Source organism: Danio rerio, chromosome 7 (assembly GCF_049306965.1).
Source record: "Danio rerio strain Tuebingen ecotype United States chromosome 7, GRCz12tu, whole genome shotgun sequence".
Taxonomy (NCBI): domain Eukaryota; kingdom Metazoa; phylum Chordata; class Actinopteri; order Cypriniformes; family Danionidae; genus Danio; species Danio rerio.
In genome coordinates, this window is record NC_133182.1 from 71991541 (window position 1) to 72010850 (window position 19310).

The following is a 19310-nucleotide window of genomic DNA, read 5'->3' on the forward strand; positions in this document are numbered from 1 at the left end:
ATAGTATTAAATTTTTGTTATTTTATTTTGTAAAATTGTATTACTTTTATTTATTTTATTTTTATGAATAAAATAATAAATAATAAAATATTTTATTTTAATTATTTTATTTTTATTTTAATTATAGTAATTTAAGTTTAAAAAAAAAATATATATATATATATATATATATATATATATATATATATATATATATATATATATATTTTTTTTTTTTTTATATTTTTTTTTATACTATTAATTTATATTTGTTTAATAATTATTTTAACTATATTTAAATGTCAACTTAAAGAGTAGGCACATTTTATCTTTTTTGTATATTTAATTACATTTAAATGTTATTTAATTTATAATTATTATTATTTTTTTTATTATTATTATTATTATTATTATTATTATCATTATTTTATTGTTAGGTATTAATTTGAATGTTTTACAAAATTTCCATTAGTGAAACATTCAAATTATTAGCACAGGACAACGATTTCCACTACATAGAGATTCACACTCTTTACACTCTAAAGGTCAATATATATTGTTGCATTTGCACATAAACTGCACAGTATGTCATAAAGGGACTAGATTCCCATTACATTTGTGACCATTAACCATTTTTCACCTTTCATTTTTTTAGATGTGCAAGAAGAAAGAAAACTGTTCTGGCAAAACCCACACTCCTTAAATTTGTTTATGGGGGCGCTGTTGTTTCTAAAGTGTCAGATCAGCCTGTACAGGCTCTGCCCACTTCTGAAAAGCAGTAGTTCATTTGCATTTAAAGGGACACACAAAAATAAACAGCAGATTTGTGCTCACGTCCAAACAGGGACAGATTTGACAAGCTTTAATAAATTACCTGTGAGATATTTCGAACTACAACTTCACAGAAGCATTCTGTGGGCACCCGAAATGCATTTAGCATCTTATAAAAAGGGGAATAATACACTGTAAAACATGTCTGTTCATTAAGAGCTTCTGTATTTTGTGACACCCATTCTACAGACACCACCAGTTGTCAACTTTCTTCTCAACATACACCCTCAGTTGTCGCCCTTTTCCCCCAAAATGCATGTCTATACATCTATGGTTGTTCAGGTTGATGTGTTCACTACAAACTTTTATCAAATGCAAACTCTTTTTCATATCTTCTACTTGTTTTTTCTCTTTAAGTGCATTAGTCTACATTATTCAATGTAATATCATCTTTATTTTTTTAAAATTGTCCTTACTTTCATTCTCGTGACCTTCCTGTTCTGCTTTACCAGTGTGTTTAGAAAAACAACATTCTCTCTTCATGTTATGGGATGTTTATCAGTCAAATATGTCTGGGCTTCTTTCTCTTCCGTGAACGTGATACTGTAACAGTAGTCTCATTTACAAACCGCTCCATCCAGTATTTCTCTAGACTCCACCTTACTCACCCGATGACAGGTAAAAGAAAACAAGTTCTGCATTTGAAAGAGAGCAAGATCGTGGACTTGCTGAGTGACATAAAGGTGAGTTCAGAACTTCTTATCCATTTGATTCGTAAAGCTGGTCAAAATAATAATTGTGCCATGGTGAAATCAGGTGAAAAGTCTGATTTTAATGTCAGGAATCGTACTTATTGTAACTGCAGAATGTTCACTTGTATTATACTTTCAAATTACAATAAAAATAAAAAACAACTTAAAACTGTAGGTTACATGCTGATAATATAAACATTGTGAGAACTTTCATAAATGTTTGGTAACCCTGTATAAGACCAATCAGGTTTAGCTGTATTGAAACTGCACACATTTGTCCCTCTGTCTATTGTAACTAATAGGTCATGTTTTTCAGTTTTACAAAATTGTAGAATTTTTGTCAAATAAGTTTGTTAAACTTGCATGAAATCACACCTAAAGGCTCGTACACACCGGGACGCTTTTCGTTTGCGTTAATCGTCAGCGTTTATCGTCAGCATTTTTTTAAAGACATTTTTCCGGATTCAAACCTTTAAGGCGTAAAATATCACAAATACTTTGTCTTTGACAATTTAAACATGAGCCAAAAACAGAGACGATTGGCTTCTCAACCCAGCAGGTGGGAATGCGGGAAAGAACCAGTTGCTGAAACTCGACTTCATCCACCCCACCTCACACATATGGTCATTTCAATGTCTAAATTAACCCAAGTGACTTTATCTATCATGTTTGATATCATTTGAAATGTCTCAGTGCGACTGGTACAATGGTCTCATTCTCTCAGAAATAGACATAATCAAAACAATAAATATATAACTTCAGGCATCTTTTGATTCACTGTGAAGGGTGTGACTTTCCCACAGACAGCACTAAATGCAAATGTCTTTTGTTATGCACACACCCCTTTCCTTGAGGGGATTCTTGGATTACTTAAGGTAAGGTTTGAGAAACGTTCGGCGCGATTCTGCTTACCCAGATCAGCCCGTAACATGGAGCATACGCTCCATGTTATGTATATTTTGAAGTCAAGACTGTATCATTTAATCTTGGATTTATCTTTGATAACTTGATGTCTAGTATTGATCGTTTATGAATTGACTGAATGAATTGGCATAATACATATTACCTGACTAACAAATTGTTATGTTTTAAATTATTCAAATAGAGTTCGTGTTATTATCTCTAGTAGATTGTGGTAATTTCATAGCACCACAAGCCCCTGTACAGGTTAGTAGCGGACTAGAACACGGTAGACGGAGCATTGCGGCACGCTATACGATGTCTTTAGAGCTCCGACTAACACATTGGCATTAATTCATGTATACTTAGACTGTAAAAGGATATCTAAGGGGATAGTCCTTCACCTGTTAAACTTATAATACTATTTAGATAGTATAGTGATTATTCAAAGTTACTAATAGTTTAAGTACTACTGGTCTGCTTAATTCTATAGTAATGATCATTATATGACTAAATAGCTCTGTCTGATTTAGAAGGTAGCAGATCTATGGGGACCGCATAAAAAATATCCTAATCTGAGCAAGTAGGGTTCTGCCTTTTTAGGATAGCGGTCAATCGCCACTGTTTAGTGACCAAGACTGACATGCTTGTGCTTAAGAAATTGTATACTCGGCCGGTACAAGATTCAGGATGTTATAGGAATCCCAATGAATATGAGAATAACATAAAAATAACATAAATAACATAAAATGATGAACCGAAGAGAATATTCATTCATAATCTATAATAACGAAAAGGAAACAAAATAATCTTTTCAATGTTTTATAATTGGAGTCAGATAAAACGAGGATAAATATATTAATATTCTAAACCACCTCATACTAAAATTGGAGTCAGATATGAGTTAAGTTTAATACAAATCAACATTGTGCACTGGAAAGACCGAACATGCAGTGAACCTTCATCCACCTGTGGACACCGTCATTGGACCAACTGGGTGGACCCTACAAACCAAATCGATTTTTACTGGCGTCGAGCAGAAGAGTATGCAAAATCACTCCTTGATGTTAGATGGCGCTACACAACTCCTATATAAATCTTTTGACACCTGCTTGTAACACAGAAGAACAAGACAAAAATGACACGTTTGTTGTTATGGATGGTAAGCAGCAGCTCCAGCTCTAACGATGAAGAAATGATTATTGTTCACCAGAGCAATAAGCAGCTCTACATTCATATCGCCTCTGGACATCTTCAACTGAAGATGACAACTGAAGAGAGGGTGGGATGTAGAGTAGCCCCAGAGTAGCCCATAGTGTTTTGTTTTTATCACAGCTCTGCCGGTCAGAGTGTTTGAGCTCTAGCACACCAAATGAAAAGCAAATGAGAAGCGTCTTGAAGAGGGCGGGGCCTGTCAGATACTAGAGAGCATTTGATTGGTCAAGCTTTGATGAGAAACTAAAGTATGAGGTGATGTGAAAAAACGTTGATCCATTTAGACCATAGACATATACATTAGATGTCGCCTGGCCTATTGTTGTTTATTGGACGGAATGCGTCAATAGCGCCGCCATCTTGCTACACGGTTGCGCTCCTTAAAATAAATGCCAAGGACCAAGGTACGGTGGAGGACTGTGGCCATCCAAAGCCAGAGAAAAACACATATATCTTTGATCGGGATTTTTCCTGGATGTTAGTATGTAATTTTTTTTTTCTAATTACGAAAAGTATAATTTTACATCACTTTTCTACATTTATGGATCAGTGACCGCACGGGCATTCCTGACAAAAAGCTTGTGTTTGTGTGTACAGAAATGTACTATTCACCCTCCCTGTTAAATTTAATCTAATCATGTCCTGAAACACACCTCCTCTCCTGCTTTCACTTCTCATACTGACGGAGGGAGCGATTCGTTTGTAAATAAATCCCCCCAACGACTCTTTCACTAACGTTAGCCGACAATAATACAAGTTTTTGGCAGCGCAGCATCTCGTTGTCATATTTCTTTTGCATTGTTTGCTGATTTTATTTAACAAAAGTAGCATAAGCCGAGTGTTTAGTGCGAGTTGGAGCTAATTTGCCGTATAGTGAATGCAGTAAGTGACTGTTATCATCAATAACGTTACCTGATTAGCACAAAAGTTCAGAACATACAAAAACAGAAAAAAACGTAATATTACCTATGAAATGTTCTGCCTTTGTGCTTTGTTTTCTTTGTTCGCTCTTTACTACACCCGTAGACAGCGATAAAGTCCCGCATCTTCACGTAATAACACTGTTTTGACTAGTGCGGTTGAATGACGTTTGTCCTGGGAGCACTGTACCAATGTGGCGACGCTATTGACGCATGCTCAGGGTCCCTATGCGATATCTAGTGTAAATATCGATGCATTTAGACCGAAGTGACAAACTACAAGCTTTACATGTTTATATCGCTTTTCTATCTCCTAAATGCAAATTTTGTCACTGTTTTGGAGCACATCAACATGTGAATGTCCTTAAAACTCACATACTGAAACTAACATCTAACTTTTTTGTTATTATTTCATGGGACCTTTAATAATATTATTGTTATTTTAACATTTCCAGCAGTAAACACACAAGGACTGGTCAATATCACCTGTGGGAAAGTTCAGCTTCAGGATGTCACTCTCAGTGTGTCAAGATGACGGAACAATAGTGATCACCATCAGCACAAACCCCAAAAGCAAATGGCCAATACTGTGCCAGATTCTGGGCACTTTGTGTTACAGTCCTGTGTGCTCCGAATCACAAAACAGCAAAACAAAGATGATGAACAACTATACAGCACTCGGGGTAAGACAGACAAATAAACAGACGATAGAACAAAAATTAAAAAGTGTTAAAATGAAGGATTCAGAAAAGGAATTTTAATATATTAATGTAATGAATCAGTTTGACTTTAACATTTTCTCCCCTTCTAAATATAGTGACAATTTGTTTCCGCTATGAAGAGTTCAAGGATTTAAGGAATCATTATTGCAAATAAAGAAGCTTTGTATATGATTTTGAACCAATTTTATCCTTGAAAGTGCCAATCTCCTTTTTTTTTTTTTACATTTATTTACTTATATTTATAAATTTATGGCACTCACAAGTGAAAGATTTCACATCAAATCTGACAGTGATAGTCATAGGATATCAAGCTTTTGAAAATATTTGATTAAATTTCCTGTTTAAAATTTCAAATAACGTGTTGAAGTACTTATTTTATTCATATATTATATTTTTATTTTAATATTCATTAACGCCACCTATTTTACCAGATGTAGGCTAAGACCCCACAATGTGTCTGTAAAGTTTCAGCTCAAACTACTCATCACAGTACTTATTATATAATGTAGAATCTGCCGCTTTTGGTGTCTGGGGACAGTGTAGCTGTTTTTGTGGCCTGTGGCTACAAAGTGTGATGGTTTATAAAAGAGTGATGGTTTATAAAAATAATTGTAACATCATATTTATTTATAGTCCATTTAGACTACATCATAGTCTATTTATAGTCTGTGAAATCATTTATTGTAAAGGCACTAACAAAAGTATCAAATAGCCCAGTATATTAAAATAAGAAAAATGTGTAGTAACAACTATTAACATACTTTATAAAATAGATTACTCTTAGGCTGTTACTATTTGTGTTAATAGTTTAATAATAATAATAATAATAATAATAATAATAATAATAATAATAATAATAATAATTATTATTATTATTATTATTATTATTATTATTATTATTATTATAGTTTAATAATAATAATAGTTTAATAATAATAATAACAATAATAATAATAATAATAATAATAGTTTTTAGAAGATGCATGGGATTTAATTTGAGTAATTTTAACTGCATGATTAGTTTATATATAAAATCTACTTTGTTAGGAAGAACTATTTGAACTAGCAAATTGTTAATTGAAGATTTTCCTCAAAAGCAGGAGAAAATGGTTTTGAGAAATGAGTGAATTAAGTTTCGGAAACACTTGAAACTATTTCTCAGTGTAATCATTAAGATGTTACAATACAGTGATGGTGTTAAAATGGCATTGTCGTCTTATTCCACAGATTGTGCAGGTTATAGTGGGAATCCTCAGTCTGGGGACCGGGAATCAGTTTTTGAGATTTTGGCTTGGTAGTGTGGTAAGTATCATAGCTTTTTTTTATGTTTTTACTGGTGTTTCAAAATTAATCCAAATTAATTTAAAAGTCTGACAATTTATATGTTTAAATTTCATATATATTTTCTGAATGAAGGTTGGTTGGATTTAATAAAAATGTAAACTTTTTATTGTTCACTTTGTCTAAACTTGTTTTGATCAAGATTTCTATTAGTTCACCCAAAATAATTAATTTTGTTATTAATTACTTACTCTCATGTCGTTCTAAACTCCTGAGACTTTTGTTCATCTTTAGAATACAAAAACAAATACAAATACAAAAATTAAGAAATATATATATTTCTTAAATTCAATAAATTTGAAATTAAATCCAAGAGCTTCATAGACAGCAACAGTACCAGAAGTAGGGCAGGGCGTTATGGCAAAAATGCTCTCCATAACTATTTGCCATAAAACAACAATGATATATATTTTTATATAAGTTGTTAATGCTTCCGAAATTAAAAGAGTACCCAAACAATGACTGAAGCCACAAAATGTAGTGAGTCCATTAAACATATATAGAGTAACATATTTTCGGCCGATAAATTTTCGGTGGCTGATGATTCGGTATATCTCTAATATCACACTTTAAGATTACCATCGTTGTAAATTTCTGCTGAGTTTAATTTTATCGTGATTCAATATAATATTGTTTATTGGCCCAGTCCTAACCAGAAGTTAAGAAAAGGAACCAAAAACATTGTCAAAACATTTAATCTGATTTCAGTGCTGCAGAACTATAATCATACGAAGCTCCAAGAAGACTTCTGTGCACTAAAATTACTATTAAAATAACTTGTTTACCAATGTTTTCCTTTCCTGATTAGGTCGTCTTTGTGCACATCTATTTTTGCAGACATTGTGCTCATTTTTTATTTTATTATTTATTGTATTGCAATAAATAGACACACAAGAGGTACTTATGTGGCTGAACAGAGGACAAACGTAGTCAAATAAATGTGTTTTTACAGATCTTTGGTGCACAAAATTATTGTTGGAGCTTCGTAATATTACAGTTGAACCACTGACGTCATATGGAATGTTTTGACAATGTTTTTGTTTTCTTTTCTGGACATCACCATTGCCGTCTATGGAGCTTTCGAATGTCATCAAAAATATTTTCATTTATATTCTGAATAAATTCTCAGGGTACTTGAGCAACATGAGTGCAAAAATTAATGACATCATTGTCATGTTTGGGTGAACTAATCCTTTAAGCATTCTTTTGCATTTAGTTCCTCATGGTTGGAATAGTGACTGTCGTTGCTGTTCGATTTCCAAGTGATTTTCTGGTAAGTCCTGAACAGTCATAAACTGTACTTTACATTCAGACATTTCTGGTTTGGTGAGTTTTTTTTTTTTCTCATTGTGTTTTGTGTATTACAGCTGCTCACTGCTGCGGTGCTGAACACAGTCAGTGCTTTGCTTGCTATGATGGGTCTTGCATTTTCTGCAAGTGATATGGCATCTGACACTACCAATAATAATTGGGTATTGTTGCTAATTTTCTTTAGTTTTGTGCCCCCCTTAAAATATATTATTCATGCTGGTTTAACAGTAGGGAAATATAGAGAGGGGAAAAAATATTGCACAAAGATTGCTTTCAAAACTAACATGTTATGACTAACACCTTGTTGCCTTTGAGCCATGGTTAAACTAGACCTTTGTCCTGTTGACTTCTATGCGAATGCATGTAATGAAACTGCAAGCTTGTGTGAAAAGTTTTGCTACATTGATCTGCAAAAACTAATAAAAGTTCAAAACAAGACCTCTCTGTATTAGAAATTGAAAACATAGAGGAATTGTTTATTTAAGCAGTGTCTTGTTTTATCCTGCTCAATCAATCAATCAGTCCGTCAATCAGTCCGTCAATCAATCAATCAATCAATCAATCAATCAATCAATCAATCAATCAATCAATCAATCAATCAATCAATCAAACAGTCAGTCAATCAATCAATCAGTCAAAAAGTTAATCAATCAATCGATTAATCAAATAACCAATGCATCATTCCATCAATCAATCAATACATCATTATTCCCTCAATCAATCAATCAATCAATCAATCAATCAATCAATCAATCAATCAATCCGTCCATCTATCCATCCATCCATTCATCCATCAACCATTTTACTATTCAATCAATCAATCAATCAATCCATCCATCTATCCATCCACCCATCCATCTATCCATCCATCCATCCATCCATCCATCCACCCACCCACCCACCTACCCACCTACCCACCAATCAATCAGTCCGTCCGTCCGTCCGTCCGTCCGTCCGTCCGTCCGTCCGTCCGTCCGTCCGTCCGTCTGTCCGTCCATCCATCCATCCATCTATCTATCTATCATTATTCCATGAATAAATCAATCATTCCATCAATCAATCAATCAATCAATCAATCAATCAATAAATCAATCAATAAATCAAATCAAATAACCAATACATCATTCCATCAATCAATCAATCAATCAATCAATCAATCAATCAATCAATCAATCAATCAATCAATCAATCAATCAATCAATCAATCATAATTAAATCAATCATTATTTAATTATATTATTATCTATCTATCTATCTATCTATCTATCTATCTATCTATCTATCTATCTATCTATCTATCTATCTATCTATCTATCTATCTATCTATCTATCTATCTATCTATCCTTATTTCATGATTAAATCAATCATTCCATCAATAAATCAATCAACCAATGCATCAATTAATCAATCAATAAATCAATCAATCAATCAATCAAATAACCAATACATAATTTAATCAATCAATACATCATTAATCAATCAATATTAAATCAATCATTATTTAATTATTACAATCTATCTATCTATCTATCTATCTATCTATCTATCTATCTATCTATCTATCTATCTATCTATCTATCTATCTATCTATCTATCTATCTATCATTCCATGAATCAATCAATATTCTATCAATAAATCAATCAATCAATCGATCGATCAATCGATCAATCAATCAATCAATCAATCAATCAATCAATCAATCAATCAATCAATCAATCAATCAAATAACCGATACATCATTTAATCAATCAATACATCATTAATCAATCAATCAATCAATATATTATTAATCAATACATCATTAATCAATTAATCAATTATTATTCAATCAATCAATCAATCCATCCATCGTTATTCCATCAATCAATCAATCAATTCAGCAATAATTAATCATCAGTCATTCCATCAATCAATCAGTCAATCAACCAATCATTCATTTAATAGTTAATCAATCCATCATTCTTTCAATTAATTAATCAATCAATCCATTACACATTCCATTATTCCAGCATTTCATTGTTCAATCAATCTATCAATCCGTCATTCCGTCAATCAATTAATCATCAATCAATAAATTAATCAATCCATCAATCATCACTTAATCATTCCAGCATTCCATCATTCCATCAATCATTCCATGCCCTGAAAACAATTCCAGTTCAGTTGATTTTTGTTTTTCAGCTGAATTTAAGACTTGTAATGGATTTTATGATCTTCCGTTTCTCTAGATAACCCGCGCTTTGCTGGACATCGCTATGATCATCTTTCTAGTCCTTCAGTTCTGCGTGACCCTCAGTTTCTCTGTCCTGACTCTGAAAGAAATATGTGAAAAGAATGTGAGTGCAAAATTATCACCATAATTAAAACAGATAAACTATAGTGACCATAGAGATGCTAACAATCAGTGTATTAATTCTCTTTTTGGTTTTGCAGACTGTGAAGCATCTGGAATTTTACAAGCCACTCAAAGAAGAGCTCACAGTCAGCCATTTGTGTTAGAGAAACAACATTAAAACCACATACACATTGTTGATTCAACCGACATTGTTATATATGGAGAACTACAATTCTGCCACTGAAAAGAACTACAAATACCATCAGGACTGGTGCAAGCCTAACTGGTGCTCTAGGCAATTGACGATCATGCCGTCCGGAACACTGAGACCGGGGGGTGGGGGCGTAGAGGGGTTAGAGCGGAGATGGGTCGTGTAGGGTCGCAGACTATACTGTGAAAGGGAGGGCGGTTGTTGCTAGAGGTTGAAGTGGTCATCGCAGATGAAAGTGAAGACTGGGGCGGGAGGCTTTGGTAGGTGTCGAAAGTGAAGAGGGGAGGGGGCTTTGAGGGGGGTGGTTGTGTTGTGGACGATAGTAAAAAGCAGGGCTGGGTGGTTGTGTTTGATAGGGGTTTGATGGGGCTTTTCTGTAGCTGACAATAGTGAAGAATGGGGAGTGGGGTTGTGGTAGTGCCTCCATGCCGCCCCTAGCAAAATGCCACCCTGGGCGATCGCCCATATTGCCCATGCCTAAATTCACCACTGGATCCTATCATGCACCTCATACACACACCAGTTTTAGTACTCTACTTGATTGCACATACACAGCTGGAAGCTCATCTTAGACTGATTTCCAGAGCTACATAAACCTCTTACGCTGCATCTGAAATCGCCAACAACTCAGTAGGTACTGCATTTCAATTTAAATGTACTACTCGGTCGTTATGAAAGTACGTTCTATACAGTATGAATATAAAAACGTATGAATGGAATTCAGACGTACTACATCCGACATTTTGTCATGGTCACGTGACCTACCTGCATCAGTTGCGTTGCTTCACTCCCATTTATGAATTCTCTCATGGGGTGCATGGGATGCACACTCCAGAATCTCGACAGAAGTAATCCCGATTCTTCTCGCATACTGATTTTCGAATTTTATAAAATTCAGACATACTAGGCTCGCATACTGATTTTAGCGAAGTATGCGATTTCGGTCGCGCCATTTCACACACGCTTGGCTCAATATTCTGTAATGGTGCAGGTGTGGCAACAGAGGTGGAGTTTCACAAACAGCTTAATTTTTAAGAAAATAGTTAGCATGCAGGGGACAAAATAGGAACAAAACATTAATAGCAAAGGCAATAAAAAAATAAGTAATCCAAGAGACAGGCAGGCCAAGAAAATCACAATCCAAAAACAATCCAAGAATCCAAAGCCAAACATGAGAACACAAAGAAACAATACTGAGCAAAGTGTGTGTGAAACTGAGAGGTTTAAACGATAATGAGCTTCCAGCTGTAAGTGTGTGCACTCAATAAAAGTACTGAAACTGGTGTGTGTGTGAGGTGCGTGATGGGATCTGTAGCTTTTTTCAGTAGAAAATTGTAGCTCTCCAGTGATCTGCAACTGCTAGATCGCCGGTGATCATAAAAATCTCAGCATTGTCCCGACTTTATTTGAGATTTGGTAAATTTAGCAAATTGTGGTCAAATTGTGTTACTTTTTTTTAAAGCAATGGCTAAAAAACATTTGAAATGTTGATGTGTTTATATTGTTTGTAAAAGAGGCATGTCTTAGTGTCTCATAATTGACCTTGGAAAAAGCTACTTTTGGGGAATGAAAATAAATCCAAGAATTTTGTTAGACTGCCTGACTTCTGAATCATTCCGGAATAATTTCTAAGATTTTTTTCTTCTTCTCAAAACCAGACTGGAATATTTTAGGTTGCTTGGTGCTGCAGAGAAAGAATTAACCTTGAGTTTAAGCAAACAACTCTCATGTCAGCTTGTGTAAATAACAAAAACACAAATCAACATATTATTTATTCAGTCTTAAAGGATTTTGAATTTAGAGTTGGAACAAAGCATGCTTGAAACTTATATTACTAGAATATATTAATTGTTTTAAGGGAGTGTTTAGCACTGTCGCCTCACAACAAGAAGGTTGCTGGTTCGAGTACTGGCTGGCCAGTTGGCATTTCTGTGTTGAGATTGAGGTCTGGTGACGGTGGAGGCCATTTGAGTACAGTGAACTCATTGTCATATACCAGTCTGAGATGATTCACGCTTTATGAAATGGTGTGCTCTCCTGCTGGAAGTAGCCGTCAGAAGATGGATACACTGTGGTCAGAAAGGGATGAATTTGGTCAGCAACAATACTCAGGTAGGCTGTGGCGTTGACACGATGCTCAGTTGGTACTAATGGGCTCATAGTGTGCCAAGAAAATATCCTCCACACCATTACACCACCACCACAAGTCTAAACTGTTGATACAAGGCAGGATGGATCCATGCTTTCATGTTGTTGATGCCTAATTCTGACCCTAGAAAGCTACTTAAATCACCATTCTTCCCCATTCTGATGCTCGGTTTGAACTGTATGTAATCCACATATTTGTCAACATTTTTTGCGCATATTTTAGGCTATATTTTTGCTCTATTGGAATTGTTGTGGTATGCATAAAAACAACAATGTTGCACTTCAGAGCCGTCGCAGGAGAACCATTATTTATTCCCATTAAAGTGTCTGTTATCGTCTTCCGTCACACGCTGCGGATCAAAAGTCTTTTAGGGGGAAAGAAAAATCAATTAGAAGTTTCAGTCTGTATATTTCAACCATATAGCTGGAATTCAAATGAATGAATGCCTCGTAAAAACCTGACACAGAACTGGCTGTTCTTTGTCTTCTGTATTGCTTGATTATTATGCTGAGCCTCTTGCCTAGGCAAACAAACAAGATGGGAAAATACAGACTTTATGAACAAGCATACACTTCATTTATATGCTGCAGATTCTGTGTTAGTGCATCTGTCTACCTCGTCTTCATCTTATCTAAATGTTTTGATGATTTACGCTTTATTTATGCTGTGCTGTGTGACCGTTATATTATAGTGGTATATTTATTCATTCATTTATTCATTCGTTTTCCTTTGGGTTAGTCTCTTTATTTCATACCACAGCGGAATGAATTGCCAACTAATCCAGCATATGTTTTACAAAGCGGATGCCCTTCCAGCTGCAACCCAGTACTGGGAAACACCCATTCACACACATACACTACGGCCAATTTAGCTTATTCAGTTTACCTATACGGCATGTCTTTAGACTGTGGGAGAAACCAAACCACGCAGAGGAAACCTTGTGAGGCAACAGTGCTAACCACTAAGCCCCCATGCCGCCCAATAGTCATTTATATAGTGTAATAGTTATAATAAACATTACATAAAAGGATTAAGGCAGGGTTTATTTAGGGTGGTCTTTGGCAAATTAAAACCACGTACAGAAACTGTAGAGTAACTGATAAATTGACATCAAAAACCGGAATTAAGAATGTCAGGGACTGGGTGTTTGGCATCTGTAACATTGTGTCCCAATAACACGTGGCGTGACAAGATTTGCTTGTTTGCCCCAGACGCGACACCAAAAACAATAATGAAATGGACAGGTTTATAATCTAATTAATAACTATTTAAATATAAGCTGAGTGACTGGTCCGAGTTCCAAGTTCTGAGGTAAACTGCCGCTGCCGCTATAAGTACAGCAATAAATGACATGTGAAATGGTATTCACACTTACACTCACTATTTGACAGAAGTGAAATAGAATAAAGCACATAATCAGTACCTGAGGTGATCAAATGATACGTGGTCTTGTGCTGCCATCTAGTGGCTAAATGGTAGGTGACAATTGAAAGTCTGTGTTTTAATGACTAACATGGTATTAAAATGTTTGATTGAGGCCTTTTAAACATCGAGGATGGACATGATTGGAAAACCATATAGTGTAAAAAAATTAAGTTACAAGCTTGGACTGAAATTGTTTTTAAATGCAATAACAGTGTTCAGACCGTGTCAAGATGTGATCCAGAATGATCTTTCTTGCAAATTCAATTACTTTGAACCAAGAAAAAGTGGTATTGTGCTGTCATCTAGTGGCTACAAATAGTAATGCATTTTGAGACCATTTATAGATGTATTTAACCGGTTAACCATACGGACCATCTGACCAAGTTTCAAGTCTCTAGGCCTTATGGTTTGGTCTGCCCGTTCCGCATTACGGCTAAAAAAAAAAATAATAATACTAATAAAAATTCTAACAAATACAATAAGGGTTCAGCACTATGTGCTTGAACCTCTAATAATAATTAATAATGAGTATAATTAGTATGACACCAACAATCTTTGTTCCTTTTTACACTTCCACATGAGAGATGAAAGCAATGTAAAATTGCAGTGCACTTTTCTTTTACATTTGGAATTCATTGGGTTTAGGAAAGCAAAGAAGCTCTGCCTGTTTGTGGTTGAGTTTCTGAAACATACAAAAAACATACCCTAACATATTCTAGATTCGCAAAAGTGTACACAACGCCCTCTAGTGGATTTGTCATCTGAAACGTACAACAAAATGTATCTGGAGCAACGTATTTTATGTTTCGCAGGAATGTATGACGGGGCACATATTTCCAATGAGTCTGTGCTGCAGATAAAGTAGTTTTATAATAATGAAGAACGTCAATGACTATGTTTACATGAACACCAATGATTCGATTTTATACTTTGATTAAGAGTTAGCCATTTAAACAGCGATTTTTGAATAATAAAATCAGATTAAGGTCATAATCGAACTAAAGAGAAAATGGAATTAAGACGTGTGGAGTATGCTGATTTTAGTCGCATTATTGAAGTTGCGACATATTGAAGTGCAGAACAGACATGTAAATATCTTAATCAAACTATTACCGCCATGTAGGACTTTTCACCACGTTTTACGACAGGATAGTCAACTAACTGCTAGATAGACACTTCCAGCAGTTCATAGTTGCATCCAATATCTCATTTGTCACAGAGGGCATGCATGAAATGTTCCTGAATGAAAGTGAAAGTGCCAAACTGCAGTTAAAGTCCACAAATTAAAAATTAAACACCCAAAACTGCATGAAACTCGGAAATGCAGATAGCGTGGTGATGCAATGACGTTAATCGAATTATGTGCTATAACATGTAAAACAGGATCATGAAAGTTACACTCAAAAAGCAACTCATGTAAACACCTTAATTTTATTATTCTCTTAACTAGATTAAACAAATAATTTGATTACTGATGTCCATGTAAACGAAGTCAATGTGCAATAGAGAGTTTTGTTTTGAAAGCATCGCAGAGACACAAGTTGTAATGCCCCGCCTTCTTTTAGAAAATGGGCAGGGCTGCAGCTCATTTGAATTTAAAGAGACACACATGAAAACAGTGGTAGAATATTGAATATTTTCAAAGTTAGCAACAAAAAAAATAGAAAAAGAAACAAATGTGAATGATTTTAATTACAGTACTTCAATTAGTAAGTTTTGTCAATTAGTGAGTTTGATGTTCACTATATTAGAATTTTCCATCTTCTATTATTCACATCAACTCTTTTTGTAGGACTCTTGTTTAATATTTTGCATTCTGTCACTCATTTCTGATTCAATACTTAAAAAAAAAACGCATGCAGGTAGATGAAAACATAACAAGCGTGTCTTTTGCTTCCTATTAAACAAAGATGAAGATTATGATTGGATTTTATTGGACATTTTACAATTTAAAAAGAAGCTCTTGTACTTTCTATTTGTTAACCTTTAGATTAGCATTTCCATTAATTAAAACACAATTTTGGTCTAAATTTTTGCTATTAACAATAAAAAGAAAGTTTAAAAAGTGAGTTAAAAGAAAGATATTTTTTCACTGTTCCCTCTGATTTATGCATGTGTGAGAGAGTTAAAATGAGAAAAGATCCAGACTTTGTCATCACTCCTGAGCAACAGCACATTTTCACGAGCTCAAGAGTGTGAGATTTACTAGGGAAAAATCTGACACTTTTTTTATAAGCCCAAAAATAAAGCTCAGAGATGGAAATTTGATTCCAGGTGTTTCAAAGCATAATTCTGAGTAGGAAACAGCTAAAATTATATCATTGTTACATTATATACTCTGAATGGATCTCAAACACGGCAAAGGTTGTGAATACTTCTGGACATGTGATTTTACAGGTTTTTTTTTCTTTTTAATATATTTGCAACATCTTCAAAAAAATCTTTTTCCACATTCTCATTATGGGGTATTGTGTGTTGAATTTTAAGGAAATAAATACATTTAATCCATTTTGTAACATAAAAAATGTGGAAAAAGTAAAGCGATATTAATACTTTCCGGATGCACTATATATATATATATATATATATATATATATATATATATATATATATATATATATATATATATATATATATATATATATATATATACTGTATGTATATATATATATATATATATATATATATATATATATATATATATATGCATATATATACTGTTTATATATATATATATATATATATATATATATATATATATATATATATATATATATATATATATATATATACACACAACAGTCTCTCTGGTTCTCGAATCTGATTGGCTGATAGCAGTGATATATTTAAGTATTATCAGCACCCGTACAGCCTCTTTACTCTTTGTGTATTACTCCGCCCACATACAGCCAGCAAAAAGTAGACACTACAGATCTAAAGTTTAAAAGATGCTTGCCCAGCTGTTTAACTGTCAGCTTATGATTTGAATCCAACGCGGAAGAAAGTAGTTCCTCATACAAAAGGGTTTTTAAGACTCTCCATGTTTAATTTTGTTTTTATATACACAATTATGCCGTCAAACTGTTGTATAAATGCAATATCCCACTTGTAGCAGTGCGATATGGCTGTATATCGGCACTGGTTGGGGCACTAAGGCACTATATATGAGCAATAATGAGATTATATATATATATATATATATATATATATATATATATATATATATATATATATATATATATATATATATATATATATATATATATGTATGTATGTATGTATGTATGTATGTATGTATGTATGTGTGTGTGTGTGTGTGTGTGTGTGTGTGTGTGTGTGTGTATAGCGGAATCACCGGAATCAATTATATATGATGTTCATGTAATTTAAATTTAATTTTAATTAAGAAATTCAGCATATTTTGATATCTGAAAGCTCTTATGGCAGTTAAGACTGGACTAATAACTGCAAAAAATTCAGTATGCATCACTGTAATACATTTAAATGAAAGAAAACGTTGTTTTAAATTAGAATAATATAATTAAGTTCTATTGTACTCAGAATTATGCAGCCTTGAAAGCAAAGTTCTTTCAAAAACATAAACAAAATCAGAATTGTTGCAGGCATTTGCCAATGCACCAGTGTATATCAATGATATTAATGACTATATGCTGCCTATTCATTTCTTATTACCTTCCTGCATCTTCTTGAAAAGTGTTCAGCAATGCAAACTGATGTTCTTTAGAACTAAAGAAAAGCAAATCCTCAAGGAGGAACGTTACAAAGAGAAAAACATGCTGTGACCGTCAATCTCCCAGACTGAATCACACACAAACCTGCTGATTTCTCACATGCATTCAGCGGTTCTCGGTTTAACGCTGTGAAAATTTTCAACAAAACCACCATCATCCCTAAAGCTGAGTAAGAGAAAAGCACGAAACCCTACCCAGAGAGGTATTCAGATCGGCAGCTATTTATGTTCAGAGAATTAGTGTTGCTTTGAGATAATGTCAGTCTGTGAACAGCACTAATGTTCAGCCAGTGGCCATGAATAATTGGACCATATAGCTGCTTATATACAGTTAATATGCTGTATAGCTCAATAAATGGATCCATTTAATTTAATTTAATTATAATTTAGTTAATAAATCGAATGTGTGTTGAAATGAACATAATTTCAAGGTAAAAAATTCTTGATTTATTACTGTTATTAAATCAACCTTTGAGAAAAAAGACGACAAGCGTACTTATTACAAACAAAGTGCTTGTCATTGAGGGGGAAAAGTCAAATATATCTGAATGCAGGCTTTATGATGCAAGCTGAGACTGCATCTCTCAGTTGCAATGTCAGGCACAATGCACTCAATAGAGCTAGTGACGTCACTGTGAGGGGTATGGTTAGGGGTGGGGTTAGGTGAGCCCATTAAAAAGCATTGGATGCAGATTTCACTCAATAACAATAAATAATAATAATAATAATAATAATAATAATAATAATAATAATAATAATAATAATAATAATAATAAACAAATATAATAATAAATAAATAAATAATATTAAATATAATAATAATAATAATAATAATAATAATAATAATAATAATAACTAAATAAATAACAATAAACATTAAATAAATAAATAAATAAATAAATAAATTTATCATACAGAAATGAATAATAATCATAAATAATAAATAGAAATAAAAAATAAATAATAATGATGATAATAAAAATAATAATAACTATATTAAATAAATATATAGTAAATAAATAAGTAAATAAATATAATAATAAACAAAATAAATAACAGTAAATAATAAATGAATAACAAATAAACAAATAAATAAATAATGTTAATAATAATAATAATAATAATAATAATTATTATTATTATTATTATTATTATTATTATTATTATTATTATTATTATTATTATTATTAATAAAAACTGAATTAATAAAACAAATGTGTTTAATAAACGGTTATTAATAAAATAATAAATACTTATTACAAAGTGCTTGTCATTGTGGGGGGGGGGGGTCAATAGTATCTAAATGCAGGCTTTATGATACAAGCTGAGACTGCATCTCTCAGTGATACAATGTCAGGCACAATGCATCCAATGGAGCTAGTGATGTCACTGTGAGGGTTATGGTTAGGGATGGGGTTAGGTGAGCCCATTAAAATGCATTGGATGCAGATTGCACTGCACCAGGTCTTCATCCAGACCCCTTTCAAAAAGGTGGTCAAATGAATGCACTTAATTGCATGTTAATT

At 33.3% G+C, this 19310-nt stretch overlaps 1 protein-coding gene across 4 annotated transcripts; it reads left to right on the plus strand.

Annotated features, from left to right (window-relative positions):
* The first annotated feature begins 1453 nt into the window (after positions 1-1453).
* Positions 1454-12050, plus strand: tmem176l.3b (transmembrane protein 176l.3b). Of its 4 annotated transcripts, none has more exons than XM_009303594.5 (7): positions 1454-1493; positions 4993-5220; positions 6487-6561; positions 7817-7873; positions 7968-8072; positions 10142-10249; positions 10347-12050. In XM_009303594.5, exons 2-7 carry the CDS (start codon positions 5047-5049, stop codon positions 10410-10412), a joined length of 585 nt encoding a protein of 194 aa, XP_009301869.1. In that variant the 5' UTR covers positions 1454-1493; positions 4993-5046; the 3' UTR covers positions 10413-12050. The 4 variants fall into 4 exon arrangements, with proteins under 4 accessions (XP_009301869.1, XP_073763634.1, XP_073763633.1 ...); XM_073907533.1 differs by having other exon boundaries at positions 4996-5220; XM_073907532.1 differs by lacking the exon at positions 1454-1493 and adding an exon at positions 3522-4021.
* Positions 12051-19310: the final 7260 nt, after the last annotated feature.

Bases quoted from the DNA above. Each gene is read 5' to 3' on its own strand.
- tmem176l.3b (XM_009303594.5), top strand. From the start codon at position 5,047: ATGTCACTCTCAGTGTGTCAAGATGACGGAACAATAGTGATCACCATC. The intron at 8,073-10,141 runs GTATTGTTGCTA...CCGTTTCTCTAG, and splicing joins ACACTACCAATAATAATTGG to ATAACCCGCGCTTTGCTGGA. The intron at 10,250-10,346 runs GTGAGTGCAAAA...TTGGTTTTGCAG, and splicing joins AAGAAATATGTGAAAAGAAT to ACTGTGAAGCATCTGGAATT.